General features: G+C 39.9%; 2 protein-coding genes and 1 pseudogene across 2 annotated transcripts; all 3 read right to left on the bottom strand.

The window, feature by feature from the left end:
• Positions 1-822: 822 nt before the first annotated feature.
• Positions 823-2300, bottom strand: LOC115683273 (BRASSINOSTEROID INSENSITIVE 1-associated receptor kinase 1-like; annotated as a pseudogene).
• A 2836-nt stretch (positions 2301-5136) lies between these two features.
• LOC115683272 (BRASSINOSTEROID INSENSITIVE 1-associated receptor kinase 1-like) lies at positions 5137-6755 on the bottom strand. Its single transcript, XM_030607741.2, has one exon. It carries the CDS (start codon positions 6707-6709, stop codon positions 5300-5302), a length of 1410 nt encoding a protein of 469 aa, XP_030463601.2. The 5' UTR covers positions 6710-6755; the 3' UTR covers positions 5137-5299.
• An 11573-nt stretch (positions 6756-18328) lies between these two features.
• LOC115683282 (LRR receptor kinase BAK1-like) lies at positions 18329-19303 on the bottom strand. The gene has a single exon (XM_056315337.1). It carries the CDS (start codon positions 19301-19303, stop codon positions 18329-18331), a length of 975 nt encoding a protein of 324 aa, XP_056171312.1.
• Between the last annotated feature and the right edge of the window lie 2374 nt (positions 19304-21677).

The following is a 21677-nucleotide window of genomic DNA, read 5'->3' on the forward strand; positions in this document are numbered from 1 at the left end:
AGAGGCAGCAGCAGGCGGGGGGCGGCAGTGGGTGGCGAGGGCGATCGATAAGAAGAGTTGTTACTTCTCATTTTTGTTCCAAATCTACTTTTGGGCTAAAAATTTGTCTCAAAAATAAAAAAAAAATGAAGTTCCTTTGCCAAACAGATTTCTGTTCCAAAATTGTTCTTGGGAACAAAAAAAATGGGAAAAATAAAAAAAGAACTGTCATCATTCGTGTCCTTAGCTTCTAGACCCGATCAACAATCGATATCTGACTTGTAGACTCTTGTGCTTCTTACACCATACTCAGTGAATCCAATTTTTTTTTCCTGACAAAATTGTCGGTTTCTTCCGGATGATAGATTGATAACTATAGATGTATCGAGAGGTGATGGACTCAGAAAATTTATGCCCATCGGTTATGAGCTGAACATGATTACCCAAGCCATTTCTAACACCTGGTCATGTCTTTGAATGACAATAAGCTGCTCGAGCTCCTAAAGACTTTGGTCATGAATCATGATAGCTCCTATTTTAGCTATTTCAGCATCTCCCATGCGACTTTTGTTTGTATCTTTGGTTACGAAGAAATTATACCAAGTGGTTCATTGTCATTGAAATGAAGGATGATCTCTTAAATTCTCAATTACTGACAGTGATGACAACAGCACATTGAAAGAATTCTAGAGAAAAAGGAAGCGCGTGTTTCTCAACCAGTGCATGACTATAATAAAATTTATAATGCTGAGGCTGCTCTCTTCCGGGACAAAGACATCATCTCAGTCCTGATAGCTCCACTGGATCAAGATGAGACGCAGAGTCAGTGAGCGTGCTGCGAGATCTCGATCATGATAGCTCCTCTGGATCAAGATGAGATGCAATGTCAGTGAGGGTGCTGCAAGATTGAAAACCAATTTTCCGGAAAGCAAGTACTATCTCCTCTTTTTCACTCTCCCATCTGTCAACTAAGTTGCTTCCTTTAAGAATTTGGACTGCCTCCGACATCGTGGGTCGTTTTGTTGGTGATTCTTGGACGCACAAGAGAGCCAATTTGACTAATTTCTTAACCTCATTCTCATCGTAGTCTCCCCTCAAGCTCGGATCGACCAGACGTACCAACTCGTTATATATGTTCCGGAAGATATTTTATCCACTCGAAATCATCGAGATACTGCCAAAAAACAGAAACCCTAAAACCAGAGGTGAGCTCGAGGAGCACCACCCCAAATGCGTAGACATCATTCTTTATCGAGAATTCCCCGTGCATCGCGTACTCCGGTGGCATATATCCATATGTACCACATATTTTATTGGTACGGTATAACTCTGCTGATCTTTCCAGAGCCAAAAAGGGCCTCTCCTGGTTGTTCACTGCTTCAATTCCAGCCATCTGGTGTGGTGGCCCGGCGCTTTTCGACTTCTGGACTTGATGTTTCCAATCTTCATGATTCATGAATTTTGCCAAGCCAAAGTCCCCAATGAGAGGTTCGAAGTTCTCGTCCAACAAAATGTTTGAAGGCTTTATGTCGCGGTGAATTATCTGAAGACTGCAATCCTCGTGAAGATACGAGAGCCCTCTCGCTACTCCCAAGGCAATGTGCATCCGGGTAGGCCAATCGAGAGGGGGTTGCAATGCAGTGCGCTCCCTCAAATGGGAAGCCACATTTCCGTTGACCGCCAATAGATATACCAGCAGGTACTCTACCGGTTCTGTTCTTGCCTTTCTTTTCTTGACAGGTTTTTGTGGTTCCATTGAATCGCATAAGCCAAGTATTGGGATCAGATTCGGGTGACTGGCCATACTCCCAACCTTCATTTCAGCATGAACCTGCACTTCAGCATGGCCAGATAGATGGGTACATCTTTTCATTGCCACCGGAGATCCATCCAGCAAAAGTCCTCTGTAGACCTTACCAAACCCACCTTGGCCCAAAACATTCTCTTCGCTGAAATTGCCAGTCGCAACTTTCAGTTCATGGTAAGTAAATTTTCGAAGCTCTACCTGAGGCCGAAGCAATTGGAGATTCGAGTCATCGGAGGATTGCTTCGGCCTCCAACAAGAAACCTCGACGGCGGATGCAGTGAACCCAAGAGAAGCGCCTTCAGCAACTCTGCCCGCAACAGCCATAGCTCGAGTGAAGGTCTTGCCCAGTGGAAGGCAAACAGTGGACGGCAGAGAAGGAGGCGTCGAAAACAGAGTGGTAACATCGACATCCTCGATGAGATCAATGGTGTAAAATTTGAAAACCATCTTTCTGATGCAACAGTATTGCTGGTATGTGTTTGTATGGTTCACGCTCTGAAAGTGTGGAAAGATTTGATTTGATGGAGCCTATGCCCCCTCGTTTCACGTCAACTGGGTTGTTTCTAGGTAACATCCTGGAAGGTACCCGCTGAACTTATTAGCCCCGGAAGTATTCCTGAATTTTTCTTTCTCCGTGTTGTAACAAAGTCAAACAGGATCCTGTTGCAACCAAACGCGCAACGGTGAGGGGTAGTGAGACTACGAGGCTATGCTTCGTATGAAGGGAGACTCAGCGAGAGGAAAAAACCATTTCCGAAATCGATTCATATTGACTCAAAGATCAATTGAAAAAATCAGTGATATTTTTTGGATGCATGGCAAATTTTGGACTAGAGTGAAAATTGGGAATTGTTTTTGGCCGAAAAAAAGTTGAGGACAGGATTGGGATTGGGCTTATAGTTTGGGATTTTTTAGGGAATTAGATAGTGAAAGAGGGCTATTCTAAGTCTTTAAAAAAATTATTCGCGTTAGCTTGTATTTATTATTCTAAAGGATTTCATTCATAGCAATCGAATAAGAAGAACTACAACCTTTCTAGCAAAAAATAAAATAAAATAAAACTACAACCTCCAACGTACCAATACTTTTCCTCATGCTTTATATAATTAACACTTGAAAAATCACACTCTTGATCCATATCATCAATTTTTTGACAAAAAAGATCATTCTTTTTATTTAAATTTGATGGCCCAATGGGATCTAGTTTTGAATAAACATAATTTTTTTCAAAAAAAATTCAATTCAGCTATTAAATATTTTAACTTTTTAATTAACATAAAAAAAAGATAATTTACTCAAAACTTCAAAAGGAGCTCGCCCCTGCATTTGGCAAGTTCTTCAGCCTCGTCCCCCACGTCGTGGGAATACGCCTGCAGTCGTTCTAAGGACAGTAGAACCTGTTACTGGAATTAATGTAGTCACTGCGTCATAGACTCTGATTGGTAAGTTACAAGGCAAATTTACACTTGCAAGTAACAAGTGACAAAGTATGGTCACTATATCAAGATCGTACCATGTTTATTTGCGTGTAGAGTTCACCACCTTTAACTAATGAGAAGTTGGAGTTTCAATTTCGTTCACCTATTATTGTTGGTCAAGACCTAATTCAGTGTTTTAAGTAGAATTAGCTCAAGATCCATTGCACATTCCCACAACCAAATGCCACTGAGCAGTGGGATCGTGAGCAAAGCCTTGACCAAATCTTGGAAATCGTAATGTCGCAATGCCTTTCAAATGGGATAATTGTCTAAAAAGTCATAAAGCTATTGTATAGTGGCCAATTCAGTCTTAAATTATTTAATTTGGTCAATTTAGTCCTAAATCTTTTAACGATTTTCACATATAACCCTTCCAGAAAATCTTGGCCAGAAATTACTAACGTGGATGCCAGCCGTCCTACATGACATGACAGCACTGACGTAAACAATTTTTGTAATTTTTGCAATTTTTTTAGAATTTTTCATTTTTTTATTCTTTTCTTCTTCTTTTTTCAATTGTTCATCTTCCTATAAGGGCAGTGGGGTTCGCCAGAGCGTCGCTAACCTTGGCAAGGGTCATGGACTTGGCACCTCCCCTTGCCATATCTGTGCAAGGGCGTTGCGGCCCTTGCTGATGGCCGAATACTGATGAGCTACCAACCATGTAAATCCCCTCTTTATTTTAGGAAAGACAATCAAAAAAGAAAAGAGAAAAAAATTGTAAAAATCATCCAAGTCAGTGCCGGTGATGCCACATAGATGATTGGTGCTAACTGGATCACCACGTCAGCGATTTCCGATCGAAATTGACCAGGAGGACTACATTGAAAAATTGTCAAAAGGTTTAGGATTAAATTGGCAAAATTTAAAAGTTTAGGACTACATCGGCCGTCGTACAATAGATTTAGGACTTTTTGGATAAATGTTCCCCTTTCAAACCCCTAGCCATTACTATCATAATAATACTTGCTATGAAGAAAATTCAAACGTAAATCAAAGCCCCTTCCGTTGTGAAAGCGAATACATGAAAGTGTGCATTATGTCAGCCTCCCAGAAACTTATAGCACCCATGATAATCATTCTGTTTCTCTCTTTTCTATTTTTCTATTTCTGGAAACAGGTTTGAAACAAAAATATGTTTGGTAATGTAATTACGTTTTTCTATTTCAGGAATAAATTTTTAGTCCAAAAATGTTTGGAATAAAAATGAAAAGTAAAAATTATCTGCTTTTCTATTTATGGAACAAAAAGAAAAATAAAAACTCTCATCATTGCTCGCCCTTATCTCCCACCCCCCCTGCCGCATGCGGCTACCGCCAGCTTGCCTGCCCACTGCTCGCTGACCGCCGCCACCCCCCACCGCCCTCCTGCCAGTCGCCCCTCGGCGATAAATGAAAAAGAGCGTAAAATGGAGAAATTTTGTGTCATTATCAAATACATATCTCTATTTAGAAACTCGTCTAGTAAATTGTACAGATTATCATTCACATCTTTAGCTTCTAGATCCGATCGATAATCGATATCTAACTTATAAACTCCTGTGCTTCTTTCACCATAGTTTGAGAATCAAATGTTTTTTTTTTTTTGACAAAAAATTGTCAGTTTCTTCCGATGACAAAATGACGACTTTTAGATAATCGAGAGGGGATGGACTCAACTTTTTTTTTGCACTATAGGTTACGAGCAGAACACGATATCCAAGCCTTTTCTAACGTCTGCTTATGTCTTTGAATGACTCTAAGCTGCTCGAGCTACTAAAGACTCTGGTCCTGAATCATGATAGCTCCTATTTTAGCTATTTCAGCATCTCTACATGTGACTTCTGTTTGTATCTTTGGTTACGGAGAAATTATACCAAGTGGTTCGCTGTCATTGAAATGACTGATGATGTTTTAAATTCTCAATTAATGACAGTGATGACAACAACACATTGAAGAAATAAAATCAAGAGAAAACTGAAGCGCGACTCTCTCGACCAGTGCATGACTATAATAAATTTATAATGCTAAGTCTGCTCGCTTGCAGGACAAAGACATCATCTCGGTCCTGACAGTTCCTCTGGATCAAGATGTGATGCAGAGTCAGTGACGGTGCCGCAAGGTTGAGAACTAGTTTGCCTGATATCAACTGCTAGCCCCTCTTTTTCACTCTCCCATCTTTCATCTAAGCAGCTTCCTTTGAGAATTCGGACGACCTCTGACATCGTGGGTCGTTTTGTTGGTGGAGATTGGATGCAGAAGAGAGCCAGTTTGACTAACTTCTTCGCCTCATTCTCGTCATAGTCTCCCCTCAAGCTCGGGTCAATCAGACCTCCCAACTCGTTATGTTCCAGACGATATTTCACCCACTCGAATTCATTGATTCCTTTTCTGGCACGATCCGACAAAAGATCAAGAACCTTGAAACCAGAGACGAGCTCGAGGAGCACCATTCCGAATGCGAAGACATCATTCTTTGCTGATAATTCCCCTCGCATCACGTACTCCGGAGGCATATATCCATAAGTACCACATAATCGAAAGGTACTGCGTAATTCTGCTGATCTTTCCAGAGCCCAAAAAGACCTCTCATGGTTGTTCACTGCTTCAGTTTCAGCCATTTGGTGTGGTGCCCCAGCGCTTTTCAACTTCTGGAGCTGCTGGTTCCAATCTTCATGATTCATGAATTTTGCCAAGCCGAAGTCCGCAATGAGAGGTTTGAAGTTCTCGTCCAACAAAATGTTTGAAGGCTTAATGTCACGGTGAATTATCTGAAGACTGCAACCCCCGTGAAGATACGAGAGCCCTCTAGCTACTCCTAAGGCAATGTGCATCCGGGTAGGCCAATTGAGAGGGGGCTGCAATGCAGGGCGCTCCCGTAAATGGGAAGCCAAATTTCCATTGACGGCCAGTGGATATACCAGCAGGTATTCTCTTGGTTCTGTTCTTGCTTTTCTTTTCTTGAAGGCTTTTTGTTGTTCCGTTGGATCGCAAAAGCCCAGCATTTGGATCAAATTCCGGTGCATGGCCATACTCCCAACCTGCACTTCAGCATGGCCAAATAGTTGTTCACATCTTTTTATTGCCACCAGAGATCCATCAACCAAAATTCCTCTGTAGACCTTACCAAACCCACCTTGGCCCAAAACATTGTCTTTGCTGAAATTGCCAGTTGCGACTTTCAGTTCCTGGTAAGTAAATTTGCGAAGCTGTACCTGAGGCCGAAGTGATTGGAGTTCCAAGTTGTCTGAGGATTTCTGCTGCCTCCAACAAGAAACCTCAACGGCAGAGGCAGTGAACCCAAGAGAAGCGCCTTCAGCGACTCTGCCCGCAACAGCCATAGCTCGGGTGAAGCTCTTGCCAAGTGGCAGGCAAATGGTGGACGACGATGGAGAAGGAGGCGGCAAAAACAGAGTGGAAACATCGACATCCTCGGTGAGGTCAATGGTGGCAAACTTGAAAACCATCTCTCTGATGCAACAGTATTGTTGATATTGTGTTTGTATGTTTCAGCTCTGAAAGTGTGAAGATTTGATTTAAATGGAGCCTATGCCCCTGCTTTGAAGTCATACCGGGTTGTTTCTAGGTAACCCCCTGGAAGATACCTGCTGGACCTTTTAGGCTAGGAAGTATCTCGGAACTTTTCTTTCTCCTCTGTCCTGTAAGAAGTCAATCAAAATACTGTTGCAATTTAACGCGCAATGGTGAGGGGAACGAGGCTGAGCTTCATATGGGTCCACTGGGAGTGAGACCCAGCACGAATACAAAATCATTTCCTGAAATGATTCTTTTGAAAATTACACAAATCGACCCCAAGATTGGTTATTAAGTTTTGCATATTAAATAATGTGACAGTATCACACCCCGAAACCAGAGGAATTCAGAATGATATTGCTGTCCTTCCATCCAAAAACCAAAAACCTGTTATTAAAATATATATCTCCATCCACAAAAATATATCTAATAAATCAATGAAATAGTTATAAAATCAAAGTTTCTATAATCAATAAATAAATATGTACAACTCCAGCTAACAACTAAATCCAATAACCTCAACTCAGTCAATTACAACTAAGTAAGTTGGTACCAAAATATCCAACTCCCAAAAGTCAATTGATAGGGCTCTCGTACTATCGACTACTAGCCGAAAACCTAAAAAACGTTAAAGACAAATGGAATGAGCAATAACTCAGTGAGCAGTACATCTCTTTTAAATCACTATGCATATATATAAAGCAATACTAGAAACTCGTACTTCAAACTAAAGATATAATATACATATCAAATCAAATATGAGTTGTTTCATTTCAACAAAACTTTATACAAATAAGAAATACTCATTTAATCAACCACCATAATTCAAACATTAATGGTCAAGTCTATTGATTAATTTCACACATCAATGGTCCACTATCTCAAATCACACATCAATGACCAATTCTATGCCCAATATCCAACTCAAGACTTTAGATATGGCTCTCCCGAGACTCTCGTCATCATGTAGCAGTTAGCCCTTGGTCAATAGATATCAACGGTACAAAGCCCTAAAGGTGGGTCCCACAAGACTCACGTCGTCGTAAAGCACTTAGCCCTTGACCAATCCATATCACAATTGGTTTCACAAATCAAAACATAACCTTTCATAAACCAATCTTTCAATAAAACCAAATCAAAATCTGTATCATAAATCGGTTTCGCAAACTAAATCAAATCACCTTTCACAACTCAATTTATCAAATAAAATGCATTTCATAAAGTATTTCACAAATCAATACATATAACCTTTCATAAACCATACTCAAAGTCAAGAGCTTTTAGTAATTCTTTTACAAAAAAGTTTTGCAAACACAAAATTTATAATCTTTCTCAACTTTGTTCATCAACAAAATATATATTTCACTAGACATTTCTCGCACAATTTCAGAATTTATTTCATAAACAAATAACATTTCGAAATGCCTTTCATAAAACATTTCTCAGAATATTCACAAATAACCGAAAAGTAGTAAATGTCCAAACTAGATTTTATGCAACAAACGTGCTCTTTCAAAACTCATAATACTGCAAATCTCCATAGCTTTCAAAACATGACTTCACAAATTCATGGAAGAGATAGTATAACTCACCTAGGAACTTCTACGACCAAACAACAAAGATTGCTCGAACCATTGAACTCGCAATCATATTAAATAAGCGAGAAAAAATGTCAAAGTCGAGTAAAACGCTACCGTAACTACAAATCAGCTAAACCAAGCTTACTCTCTATCGAAACGACTCCTATATGCTAACCAAAACTCTCGTCCAAAGCAAATATTCAAAGCTATTCGCAACGCGAAGCTTTACAACTTCTCACCGACTAAACCGTTACTTCAAGTCAACTCGACTAAACTACGGACACTCACTATGGATCGACAAAAAACATCAAGAATGGCCAACCGCGGCGAAAACCACAAACGCAAAGAACGACCACTCGTATGACAAAACATAACTAAGACAAAAACTAAAAAGATAAATCTCTAACATCTTCCCTGGCGACTGGAAGCTATTCTTGAGAGAAGCTTCCTGATGGAACTACATCGTTCAGGACCGAAGAAATTGAAGGTTTGGAATTTGAACAACATCTTTTAACGACCCAATGACTGAACTAATCGGTTACCTTTCTTTTTCTTCTTGTTTCCTTGTTTTAGCTCCAGATAAAAGTTAATACATTTGAAGATTGACGATATATTATTATATCTAAGGGCCCATTTGGCAACTTGCCAAATAGTAAAAAATTTTGTTCTTTTGTTCCCAGAATCAGTTTGGAAATAGAAATCCGTTTGTTAAATTTTTTGTGCCCAGACACATTTTTGCAAAAAATTATTCCCAGAATAAGTTTTGGAACAGAATCAAGAAGCAAAAAAAAGTAGCTTCTTGATTCTAGAACAATTTTTCCATTTCTGATTCTTCTTGGTTTTCTTTTATTTTTATTTTTATTTGTTATTCTTCTTCTTTGCAGCCCGCCACCAGCCTGCTGCCAGCCACTCGCCGGCGATCGGCCACAAGCCAAGGCTAGTGAGGGCAGCTCGTGACCGCGACGGCGAGGCCTCGCCTAGCCAAGGCGAGGCCGACCTCGCTATTGCCACCCAGGTGACGGGCTTGGTTGGTGACGGCGAGGTCAGCCTCGCCTTGGCTAAGCGAGGCTCAACCCCGCCGTCGCCACCGGCAAGGCCGGCGACGAGGGCCGCGACGCCCTCGCCAGCCCTGGCCTGTGGCCGGTTGCCGGCGTCGGCGACCGGCCATGGCCAAGGAAGGGAGTGGTAAGAAAGAAAAAAAAAGGAAAAAAAGAGAAAGAAATATTAAAAAATTCAAAATATTATTAATAAAATGAAATTTTGTGTGGTTATCAGACCCATTTCTGTTCTTTTTCTATTCTAAGAGTAGAAATTTTGGGCAGTTACCAAACGTCTTCAAATGCTTATAAATTGTTCCCGAGCACGAAATAAAAAAGAATCATTTCTGAACAGAATCTGTTCACGAGTACAGAATAGTTGTCATGCGCAGCCTAAAAATACACCTGCAGCCATTCTAAGGATAGCAGTACCTGTAGCTGGAATTAATGTAGTCACATCATCATCATTTTGAATTTGCAGTTGCCGAGACTCTGATTGGTAAGATACGTTGCAAATTTACACTTGCAAGTAACAAATGATATAATTTAGTCACTATATCAAGATAGTACCATTTCTGTTTCCTTATAGAGTTCACCACCTTAATTAATGAGAACTTGAAGTTTCCATGCCGTTTGCCAGTTATCATTTGGTCAGGGCCCCCCATTCGGTGTTGGCGATCATTGTAGTCCACTTGAAGTAGAATTAGCCCGAGGTCCATTGCATGTACACAAAACCAAATGCCACTGAGTAGTGGGGTCCTGAGCAAAGCCTTGACCAAATCTTGAAAATCTTAATGCCGCAATGCCTCTCAAACCCCTAGCCATTACTATAGTGTAGTAATGCTTGCTACGAAGGAAAAAGATGAACGCAAACCAGAGCCTCTACTGTAATGAAAGTGCGTCCATTAAATTTTCAGTCATTCTCGATTTGATATCATTTAGGACTTACATAAGATCAACTACATTGAGCCAAAATCTTCTTGGAATTAAACTTAACTTCCAAACCCGATCGCGATCGACAATCAATGACTTGTAGACTCTTGTGCTTCTTAAACCATACTCAGTGAATCCAATTTTTTTCTGACAAAATTGTCGGTTTCTTCCAAATGATAGATTGATGACTATGGATAATCGAGAGGTGATGAACTCAAAAATTTTATGCCCCATCGGTTATGAGCTGAACATGATTATCCAAGCCATTTCAAACACCTGGTTATGTCTTTGAATGACCACAAGCTGCTCGAGCTCCTAAAGACATTGGTCATGAATCAAGATAGCTCCTATTTTAGCTATTTCAGCATCTCTCATGTGACTTTTGTTCGTATCTTTGGTTACGAAGAAATTATACCAAGTGGTTCATTGTCATTGAAACGAAGGATGATCTCTTAAATTCTCAATTACTGACAGTGATGACTTTTGTGGAAACAAGTGATCGAATAATAAAATAGACAGAACAAAAAAATAAATCGGATAGCAGATTTACGTGATTTAGTCATAGTAAGCTATATCTACGGGGAGAGCAACAACGAATTACACTATAGATCAAGCGATACAAGAAAATTACAACTTTACTTGAGTCACTCAAATACACTCAATATTTCATAACCCCAAATTACACCCAATAACTTACGCAGTGTTTTACCCCATAATTCCTCACGAAATAATCTCTCAATCTCACGAAAAAATTAACAAAATCTTAACACAAGAATTTCTCGGCCAAATCACTCGTATTTTTCTTTCGCCGATCTCACGCACGAAGAAGACGCCAGAATGTAATTAAACACAGCCCACGCTTATCAACAATGGTGCCAGAATCAATGCGTGAGCAAAATATATATATGCAAAACTGTCTGAACCTTTTGCCGACTCAAACAAGGATTTTTTGTCCTTTTTTTGTTTCTTATTTTCTTTCTTTGGCCCAATCAACAAGTCCACACTTTCCTTTTCTTTATTGTTTTCTTTTCACGGTCAAAGTTCTATTCCGCCTTGACTCCAACGAGAAAAATATTGAAGTGGACTTCAACCAATTTCCGAAACTTGGTCTCAAATTTCTCCTCTTTAATTATTTATTTTTGAAATTCAGATTTTTGATTTCGACTCAAACTCAAGACATATTCTAACAATCTCTATCTTGGTTCGACGTTTGAGTCAAGTCACAATCGTTTCACTGAAATCTAAATTTCACTACTGCTCTCCCACAGCCTATCATGGGCTAAACCGTCATAGACATCTTTCAAGTCCAAGCCACACTTGAACTTCTCTATAACTATGGACCTCATCAGAATACAAACTACGTCTGCACCTTTAATTGTTCCACAATGATTTTTCAACCTCCTCTACTATAGGTAAGGCAAAACCATTGTTGTATTCATATATGTCAGAAAATCGAACACGTACCTTGTCAAATTCAGGAGTTACAGCAACTGCTGGCTCTACAAGCTTCACATCGTTATAAGCACCATCTGTGTCAATTACTCCACCAGTACCCGCTACCTCAAGAGTTTCCGGTTGCAACTCCACCTCAAGCTAAACATCGTCCAAATTCGTATTAACACTGCTAATAACACTCCTACACAAAAGTACTGGAGACTCGACAAATGTAACTTCTCTACTGACAACAAGTAAATTTAATTCTGGGTATCACAACCGATAACCCCGCCCACCTTGTGCATAACTTAGGAATTTGCGCTTTCTTGCTCTCCATTGGAGCTTACTATCACTAACTTGAATATAACATGTGCAATCAAATATTATAATAATAGAAAAATCATCAACATTTCCTAACCACACTTCTTCAAGATTTTGACATCCAATTGCAGTTGATGGGATCTATTCACCAGGTAGCTTGCCATATTAAGCACATCCACTAGGAATCTCCTAGCCATACCATCACTATAAATCATTTTATGGGCTGTCTCTAATAATGTTTAGCTCGTCAACTCTACAACATCTTATGGTTCACTAGCACTAGTGCGATGTCTCACTATGCCTTCATTATGTAGAATTCGTTTAACAGCTCCGAGCAAAACTCCATACTACTATTAGTCCATGCATGCTTAATGGTCTTACCAGTCTCCTTTTTTATCAAAGCCTTCAACTACCTTGTCCTAACAAGAGCATCAAAGTTGTGCCTAAGCACAAACACCCAAGCCTTCCTCGAGTAGTCATCTACAATTATTAGCATAAATTTGGCACTCTTCCTCGAAGGAAACAGCAACAACCTGCGAAGATTCAAGTGAATTAACTCTGCAATATCCGTGGTTTCTCTGATAATCACATTGAACTGCACTTTCCACCGTTGATCTAAGTCACAACGACTGCATACATTTAGTTCGCTAACAACATAACCATATACCATGTTCCTTTCACTTTGAACCTTCACGCTTCTCTCGTTAATGTGCCCCAAATGCATATGCCACAATTCAAACTCTCGAACAAATGCATCTGACGTCTCCGCGGCGAATTCCGTCACTATCTCACTTGAAGCTCATATAGGCTATTGTGTTTTATTCCTTTCATTATTACTAGGGTACTTTAAATGACCATCAGAATTTCACATTCTGAGTTATACCAACACCTAGCTGAATCCATGGCACTCAAGGAAATCAGGTTCTTCTTCAATTTTGGAATATGCCTCACTCTGGTCAACGTCCTCGCAATATCATTATGCATTCTTATTTTAGCATCACCAACACCCATAATATTGCACTCAGTGTTGTTCCCCAACTTCATTTTGCTATTATTCATGGACTGATAAGTAAACCAATTTTTATTTGGTGTAGAATTGAAATGAACAACCATAATCCATAATTCATCCATCAAACGATGAATCACCAGTGACAGATAAGATATAATTAGCATTATCCAAATTACTGTCAGTTACAGCAGCAACATCATCGGCAGACTCAACTCTAATTCCCTTACCATTTTCGTTTTTCAGTTTAAAGCAATCCCTTCTAAGATGCCCTGTCACGCCCTGTTCCCTCGGGAACGCTAACATCCCTCTTCGGTCGTTATGTTGCGACGTCCCAAGATGCGTCACCGACCCATTCTTTTATCTTATTAGACGCAAGCGAAAACGTACATACTCCCAATCGCATAACAGTAAGGGAAATAGCTAGGAAAACTCATTAACATAAAAAAAAACCAGTAAGCCATTTTATAAACATCAGTTAATCTTGAGAAGCTACACTTTACAAACCCATCCAGGGCGGCTTTCTCAATGATCGATCATACAAAAAGGGGCAATCAGTCAGATCAACCTAGGCTCCTTTATCCAAAAAGGGGTGGTCAAAAAGGTGGGGCATCCTAAGCCCATCACCAAAGCTGGTAATACTTAGGAGGACACTCCGGATCAGACTTCTCAGCATCCGGATTAGTCTTCGGATCAAAGACATCTCCATCAAGAGGGTCGAGGTCTATCGAGTCCCAGACCTCCTCGCTAGTACCTCCACTAGGGTGCCCGTCGAATCCCCCAATAGGACCAAAGAGTTCATCTCCCTCCCTAACAAACCAGGCTATGAACTTATGCAATACCCACATAGCCAACCCTTCGTCGACCCAAACAGTCGTCAAATGACTCTGAAAGGCTCTATCCGGTCCAACCGGATGCTCAATCACTATCGTGCCCATATCCATGGGCACCCCGAACCGCATAGGATGCTGACTCATAACTGGGGGTTTGAAAATAGTTAAATAAACAATAATAAGATAAACTCAGCAAATAAGCTCCCTAAACCTCGTTTAGGAGAGTACGTTGCCCTAAACGTGCAAGTCACTATCGATGGCAGATCAATAGCAAAGCCTTTGCTTTGCCTTAACTATTCACATGAAGCAATTCACTCACCCTTTTCTAACCATCATATAACAACATTCGCTCCAACGAGCATATAAATAGACCACATTAAATCACTTGCTCCGGAGGCACAATCAAGAGTATCATATTGCATAATCATGCACAATTTCAGTTTAATAATCCAAACATGATCAAATATCACTTTCAGGCACATTGCACTCATCCATGCACATTACACTCATCCATGCACATTACACTCGTAATTGTCCATATTATTAAACGACCGCTCAGGGCCACAACCGAACCCCCGCCGATGTCTTCCGGTATAACCGAGCATCGTCCCGCTTCGTCGGGCATGACAATGTCTTGAACCCCCGCCACTGCGGCATCAGATGGCATTTCAAAAAGAAGCATTGGTTCGGACTCCACTGCGACTCGGCATCGTCTGAACCCCCCGCTACATGCGGCATCAGACGGCATCCAAAATCCATCAGGCATCGTCCCCTGGAAACTACCGAGTATAGACGGAACCTTTATGTGACCATGCATGCACAGCAACCACTCAAGCCCATTTATTATCTTTGGAAATTAGTCATGTCAAGTGTTCATGACGTGCAATTCTTTACGCACAAAGCTACCACGAAAATGCACTCATGTATCAACACCAATAACATTGTCCATTCAATTTCCGATTAAACTTAAGCATACCAAAGATTGCCATTTAATCAAGGCATTTTTCAACATAAACTCATCCTTTTTTCAACACACATCTCATTAATCAAAACAAGTTATCAATTAACTCATGATAAGTAGTCTACTCAATGTGATAAGTTATCTACTTATTTCAAGATAAGCTATCACTATTTTCTTGATAAGCTATTATCATTTTCTTGACAAGTTATCAAAATTTCCTTGATAAGCTATCACCATTTTCTTGATAAGTTATCACATAAGTCTAGATAAGTTATCAACTACACTAGATAGGCTATCACCTAAAGCATGAGATAAGTTATCAATTACCAAGATAAGCTATCAACTAATCTTAAGATAACTTATCCACTAAACCACCTAGTTAGCTCTAAACTAAACCATTAGCAAACCTAATGACCTAATCAAGGTTTAGAGAGTAAACTTACTCTTAAACCAAAGGAAAATCTAAGCGGCGGTGAGCCACGAATGAGGAGCGGCAAACGGACGGTGGCGACGGTCACGGCAGCAAGGCGGGGACGCACAGCGATGGTGGTGGTGAGGTGATCGAAACAACAAGGGGAAAGAGAGGAAGGGTGGTCGGCAGTGATGAGCGAGAGGGAGAGAGAGAGAAAAGAACAAAAAATGAGATATAAGGAGGGGAGAGAAAGTTGTCTTGCAAGTTACCCCAAGGATGGATGGCCAAGATCATCCCTTGCTCAACAAGGCAGAATCAATGGCTAGGATTTGTTCTTGCAATTCAAGTTTCACAAATATCCAAGCGTAAAAAATGGAATAAAGACAAGATAAGAGGGGTATTTTAGTCATTTTACCCTCCCATGTGGCCAGCTAACTCTTGAGGGGTAGAAAGACCATTTTGCCCTTCAACAAACTAAAGGAATCCAAAAAAGGATTGGGGGGTAAAAAGGTCTTTTCACTCAAAGACACTATTTAAGTCCTAAAAGGTTTTAGAATGGGCCTAAACTTGGGCCAAGCCCATTTCTCCTCTTTTCTTTGGCCGAACTCTTCCTTGGGCCCCGTCATTGGGCTTAGTTCCTTGCGGGCTTCTCGTCTCGGGTTTTTCTTGCATAAATTTCTCAAAATTACTCAATTTGGGCCCAAAAGGGCAAAATCGTAATTTCCTGTAACTTGGACCCTTGTGGCCGACTATTGAGTCCATGAGGCCCATTGGACCTTTAAAAATTTATGGGCCCCAATTTCCAGCCCGAATTTTACTTTTCCAATGTTTTGCAATTTATCGATTAATAGGTGATCCCCTAAGATTGTCCAATAGTCGTCTCTTAATCCTCTAGAGTTCGATATCCTCAACTGGATTAGAATTCGTGATTAAAATCTCTCAAATGGGTCTTTTGCATAATTAGAACAATGGGCAGCTTTTAGGGGTTTCGTGCGTTTAACCCGTAATTGACTCTAAATTAATCCACGTTTAAGCCTTTTCAATTCATGGATGACCTTCGGTTGTCATGTAATCGAGAGGGGTCAATAGTCCGTTTCGAAGTATACGATCATTAGGGATTGGTCTAGTGTCGTTCAGAACTAATACAGCAATCACGCGGAACCACCCACAAACCGATTCTATACTATTGCCGAATCGAGCTATAACCGTTTCTGGATCGACTTGAAATGGCTTATGATTATCCCTCATCGATCCTTATGGCCTAATTGTCAATCCATGATTGAGTTCTTTGGTCGCGCGCATCGAAGTCCTAAATTGCCTTTCCTAAAGCTTGGAATACTCTTGAATGATTATGGAATCAATTCAGAGTCTAATTCTGCTCATTGCGCATTGACGAAATAACCATTTATTATATTCAGAATAAGGTTGAAATTTGAGAATGTCACATGCCCCCTCGTACCACAACTCTAACAAACAGCACCACCAGTCCTAGACTAATTACGTCTATTCGAGTTTATATTATTTCTGCTAACACGAGTATCAGTTCTTCCTCTATTTTCACCTACTAAAGCAACAAATATAGGTTCATCAGATTCTCTTTTATAGATGTCTTCACTCAAAATTAAATCATGAACCCTATCAAACGTCTATCAGACGTCAAACTTGTTGATCTAGAGAAATTACTAACAACAGTAACAATAATATTCTAACTATCAGGTGATGAGGATAATAGAATCAAAGCATGTACCTCATCTTTAAAGTCAATCTCAACTTAACTTAATTGACTAACAATCACATTGAATTCATTAATATGATCAGCAACTGACGAACATTTGCTCATTTTCAAGTTAAACAGATGTTACATCAAATAAACCTTGTTGATCATAGAGGGCTTCTCGTACATGTCCGATAGAATTTTCATCAAACCGGCAGTGGTCGTCTCTTTTACGATGTTAAATGCGACGTTATAAGCTAACGTCAGCCGAATAACACACAAGATTCATCTATCCAGCAATTCCCAATCAGTTTACTTCATCGTTTCTAGCTTCTCCCCATACAAGGAGAAGTGCATTTTCCTTTCATACAGATAATCCTCAAGCTACATCTTCTAGAAACCAAAATCCTTCCATCAAATCTGTCGATTCTCACTTTTCCTTCTTCTTTCGCTATCGATTCACTTCAACTCAGCCAATTCTAGGCTTTGATACCAATTGTTGCAAAAACAAGCGATTGGTCAATAAAATAGATAGAACAAGAAAATAAATCAGACACTAAATTTACATGGTTGAGTCGTAGTGACCTACGTCCACGGGAAAAGCAATAATGAATTCTACTATAGATCAAGCGATACAATGGAGATTACAACCACACTCGAGTTACTTAATTACTCTCGGTGTTTTATAGCCCTTAATTATACTCAATAACTCACTTAGTGTTTAGCCCCGCAATTCCTTACAAAATAATCTTTCAACTAACGAAGAAAATAACAAAATCTTAACACAAGAATTTCTCGGCCAAATCACTCGTATTTTTGTTTCTCCAATCTCACGCATGAAGAAGACGCTTGGATGTAATTACCCACAGCTCAAGCTTATTAACAACGGTGCCAAAATCAATGCATGAGCAAAATATATATATGCAAAACCGTCTGAACCTTTGCCGACTCAAACAAGGATTTTATTTCCTTTTTTTTTGTTTCTTCTTTTCTTTCTTTGCCCCAATCAACAAGTCCACACTTTCCTTTTCTTTATTGTTTTCTTTTCACAGTCAAAGTTCTATTCCACCTTGACTCCAACGTGAAAAATATTGAAGTGGACTTGAAGCAATTTCCAAAACTTGGTCTCAAATTTTTCCTCTTTATTTATTTATTTCTGAATTTTAGATTTTTACTTTGGGCTCAAACTCATGACACATTCTAATAATGACAACAACACATTGAAAGAATTCTAGAGAAAAAGTAAGCGCACGTTTCTCGACTAGTGCGTGATTATAATTAATTCATAATGCTAAGGCTGCTCGCTTCGGGGACAAAGACATCATCTCGGTCCTGATAGCTCCACTGGATCAAGATGAGATGCAGAGTCAGTGACAGTGCTGCCAGATTGAAAACCAACTTGCCAGAAATCAAGTACTATCTCCTCTTTTTCACTCTCCCATCTGTCAACTAAGCTGCTTCCTTTGAGAATTTGGACTGCCTCCGGCATTGTGGGTCGTTTTGTTGGTGAATCTTGAATGCACAAGAGAATCAGTTTGACTAATGTCTTAGCCTCATTCTCATCGTAGTCTCTGCTCAAGTTCGGATCGATCAGACATCCCAACTCGTTATGTTCCAGAATATCTTTCACCCGCTTAATATCATTGATTCTTTTTGTGGGTCGATGCTGCAAAAAATCAAGTGCCCTCAAACCAGAGATGAGCTCAAGGAGCACCACCCCAAATGCGAAGACATCATTCTTTACCGAGAATTCCCCTTGCTTCAGGAACTCCAGAGGAATATATCCATATGTACCACATATTCGAGAGGTATAGTATAACTCTGCTGATCTTTCCAGAGCCAAAAAGGGCCTCTCCTGGTTGTTCACTGCTTCAGTTTCAGCCATCTGGTGTGGTGCCCCGGCACTTTTCGACTTCTGGATCTGCTGGTTCCAATCGCCGTGATTCCTGAATTTTGCCAAGCCGAAGTCCCCAATGAGAGGTTCGAAGTTCTCATCCAACAAAATGTTTGAAGGCTTTATGTCGCAGTGAATTATCTGAAGACTGCAATCCTCGTGAAGATACGAGAGCCCTCTTGCTACTCCTAAGGCAATGTGCTTCCGGGTAGGCCAATCGAGAGGCCGCTGCAATGCAGTGCGCTCTGTCAACTGGGAAGCCACATCTCGGTTGACCGCCAATGGATATACCAGCAGGTACTCTACCGGTTCTGTTCTTGCCTTTCTTTTCTTGACAGGTTTTTGTGGTTCCGTTGAATGGCAAAAGCCGAGTAATTGGATCAGATTCCGGTGCCTCGCCATAATCCCAACCTGCACTTCAGGATGAGCCTGCACTTCTGTAATATTTAAAAAAAAAGAAAAGAAAAAGGTCAAAATGTCAAAAATGTTGAAAAGTCAACATTTGCTACAGTGGACTTCAATTTATAAAAGAGGACCGAGACCTTTCAGGGAGAAAGGAAAAGAAGAGAGAAAAGAACGAAAGAAAGGAAAGAAGAAAAAAGAAAGGGGGGAGAAGGGAAAATTTAGCGCGCTCATGATCCGGATGACTCGCCAAGCCGTTTCGACTTCGATTAGCTACGCCCGGTATGTATTTGCACCCCTCGTTCGTTCCATCAGGGTAGTTTCGGATTTAGGGCTTGAAATTCGGAATTATTTGGGATTTGTGCGGTGAAATCCGATTTTTGAGTCATTAAGCTGTGTATATATATATAATTAATAGTTTGTGGTGTTGTGAAGCCGTAGGATCTTACGGATCTTGATTTGGATCTACGGTTTGCCCAATATGAATTTTTGAAGTTGGCCGTACAAGGTGAACAGTGCGCGACCAGTGGGCTTTAGGCCGATTTTCGTCGGTTTTCGGCTCGATTTTGGGACGGCCAAGTTGGGGCTTTTGTAATACTCGGAACGGGCTTTCTTTTGACTATAAGTTTGCTAGGATCGGAGTTCGATGGAGAAAGTTATGACGCGATCAATTTTTGCGCTCAAATTCCGCGTTGCGGACGATTTGGATAATGGCTTTGGATGAGCAATTTGTGGGCGTCTTTGAGTTGTCTTGTTAGCGTTTAAGTGTCGTTTAGCCGTTTAGTAATTATCTCAGTATTTTACTTGGTTTTAATGTCGATTCTTGTTCAATTGATAGAATTACGAGATCATCGACGCGTTTGGCCACGTTATTTGGTTTTGAGGCATTCCAGGTGAGTGGTGTCATCTCTTCTATGAATTTATAAACTCATGTTTTGAAAGTAATAAGAATTTGAGTATCGTACAAGTTACTAAAGCATGTTTGTTGCATAAAATTCTGGATCGGGCAATTACTACCCTTTTGATATTTGAGAACGATTTGAGAAATTCGAGAATGGTTTTAAGATATATTGCGAACAGATATATATGTATTATGTTGCGAACTAGTTTATGGAATGAGTTCTTAATGATTTGAGAAACGTTTTATGAACAACGTTACGTACATATCGATTTATGAAGAATTTTGAAATGATGTGAGAAATGTCTTGTAAAATGCGTTCGGTTTGACAAACGAAGTTGAGAAAGATTATGTATTTTGTTTTGTGAAATCAGTTGATGATATTGATTGTAGATTATGAGACTTATTATGGATTTGGTATTGTCAATTATTGGAGGATGTGTGTTGGTGCTCAATATCGCTGTGAGCAAATTTGGGGGGCTTATGGGTATGCGCATACTAGTCTAGGATATCCTTGTGGGCCGAGCCACCGGCTTATAGTACGTGGAAACCTTGCCAAGGGGGAATCTTGGTCGCCTTATCATGGGGCGAGATGCGTGATCATAGTTTCATATTGAGCAATAGATTGGTCGATGGAATGGACTATCGACATGTGATGTGATATGAGATTCATCAATGGAATATACCATTGACGTGTGCTTTTGAAGAGATTGGCCAATGGAATGGACCATTGGCATGTGTTTTTCGATGAGATTGGCCAATGGAATGGACCATTGATTTTTACTTTGATATTATTGATTTAAATGAGTATTTTCTAGTTTGTATCAAATTTTGTGAAAGGAAGATAACTCATATTTGATATGATATGTATATGATATTGTGGATTTGAAAATATGAGTTTTTGGTATTGCTTTACACTACAAAAAAACAAGAGTTTTCCAACGAAATTTCCAACGAAAAATTCGTCAAAATTCGTTGGAAAACGAATTTCCAACGAATTTTGCGACGAAAAAAAATTCGTTGGTAATTAGTCGTCGCAAAATTTTCCGACAAAAAATTTAAATTTTCGTTGGTAATTTGCAACGAAATTTTTTCGTTGGAAAAATTTCGTTGGAAAAATTCGTTGGAAATATTCGTGGGAAACATTCGTTGGAAAATTCGTTGGAAAATTCGTTGGTAATACTTCGTTGGAAAAAACGTGGCAAAATTCGTTGGTAATTTCCAACGAAATTAGTGACGAAAAAAAATTTGAATTTTCGTTGGTAATTTCCCACGAAAATTAATTCGTGGCAAATTTCGTCGCTAAAAATCGTTGGAAAAATTCGTTGCAAAATATTCGTTGCAAAAATCGTCGGAAATCCGCTAAATTTTCCGACAAAAAAATACAATTCTCGTTGGTAATTTCCGACGAAAAACAAGTTCGTTGGAAATCCCGAATTTTTCGGAAAAACAATTTTTTTTTTACTTTCCAACGAA

The sequence above is a fragment of the Syzygium oleosum genome, unplaced genomic scaffold (genome assembly GCF_021117445.2).
Source record: "Syzygium oleosum isolate NSW1041296 unplaced genomic scaffold, Sole_v2.1 Sole_v2.10, whole genome shotgun sequence".
NCBI classification, from domain to species: Eukaryota; Viridiplantae; Streptophyta; class Magnoliopsida; order Myrtales; family Myrtaceae; genus Syzygium; species Syzygium oleosum.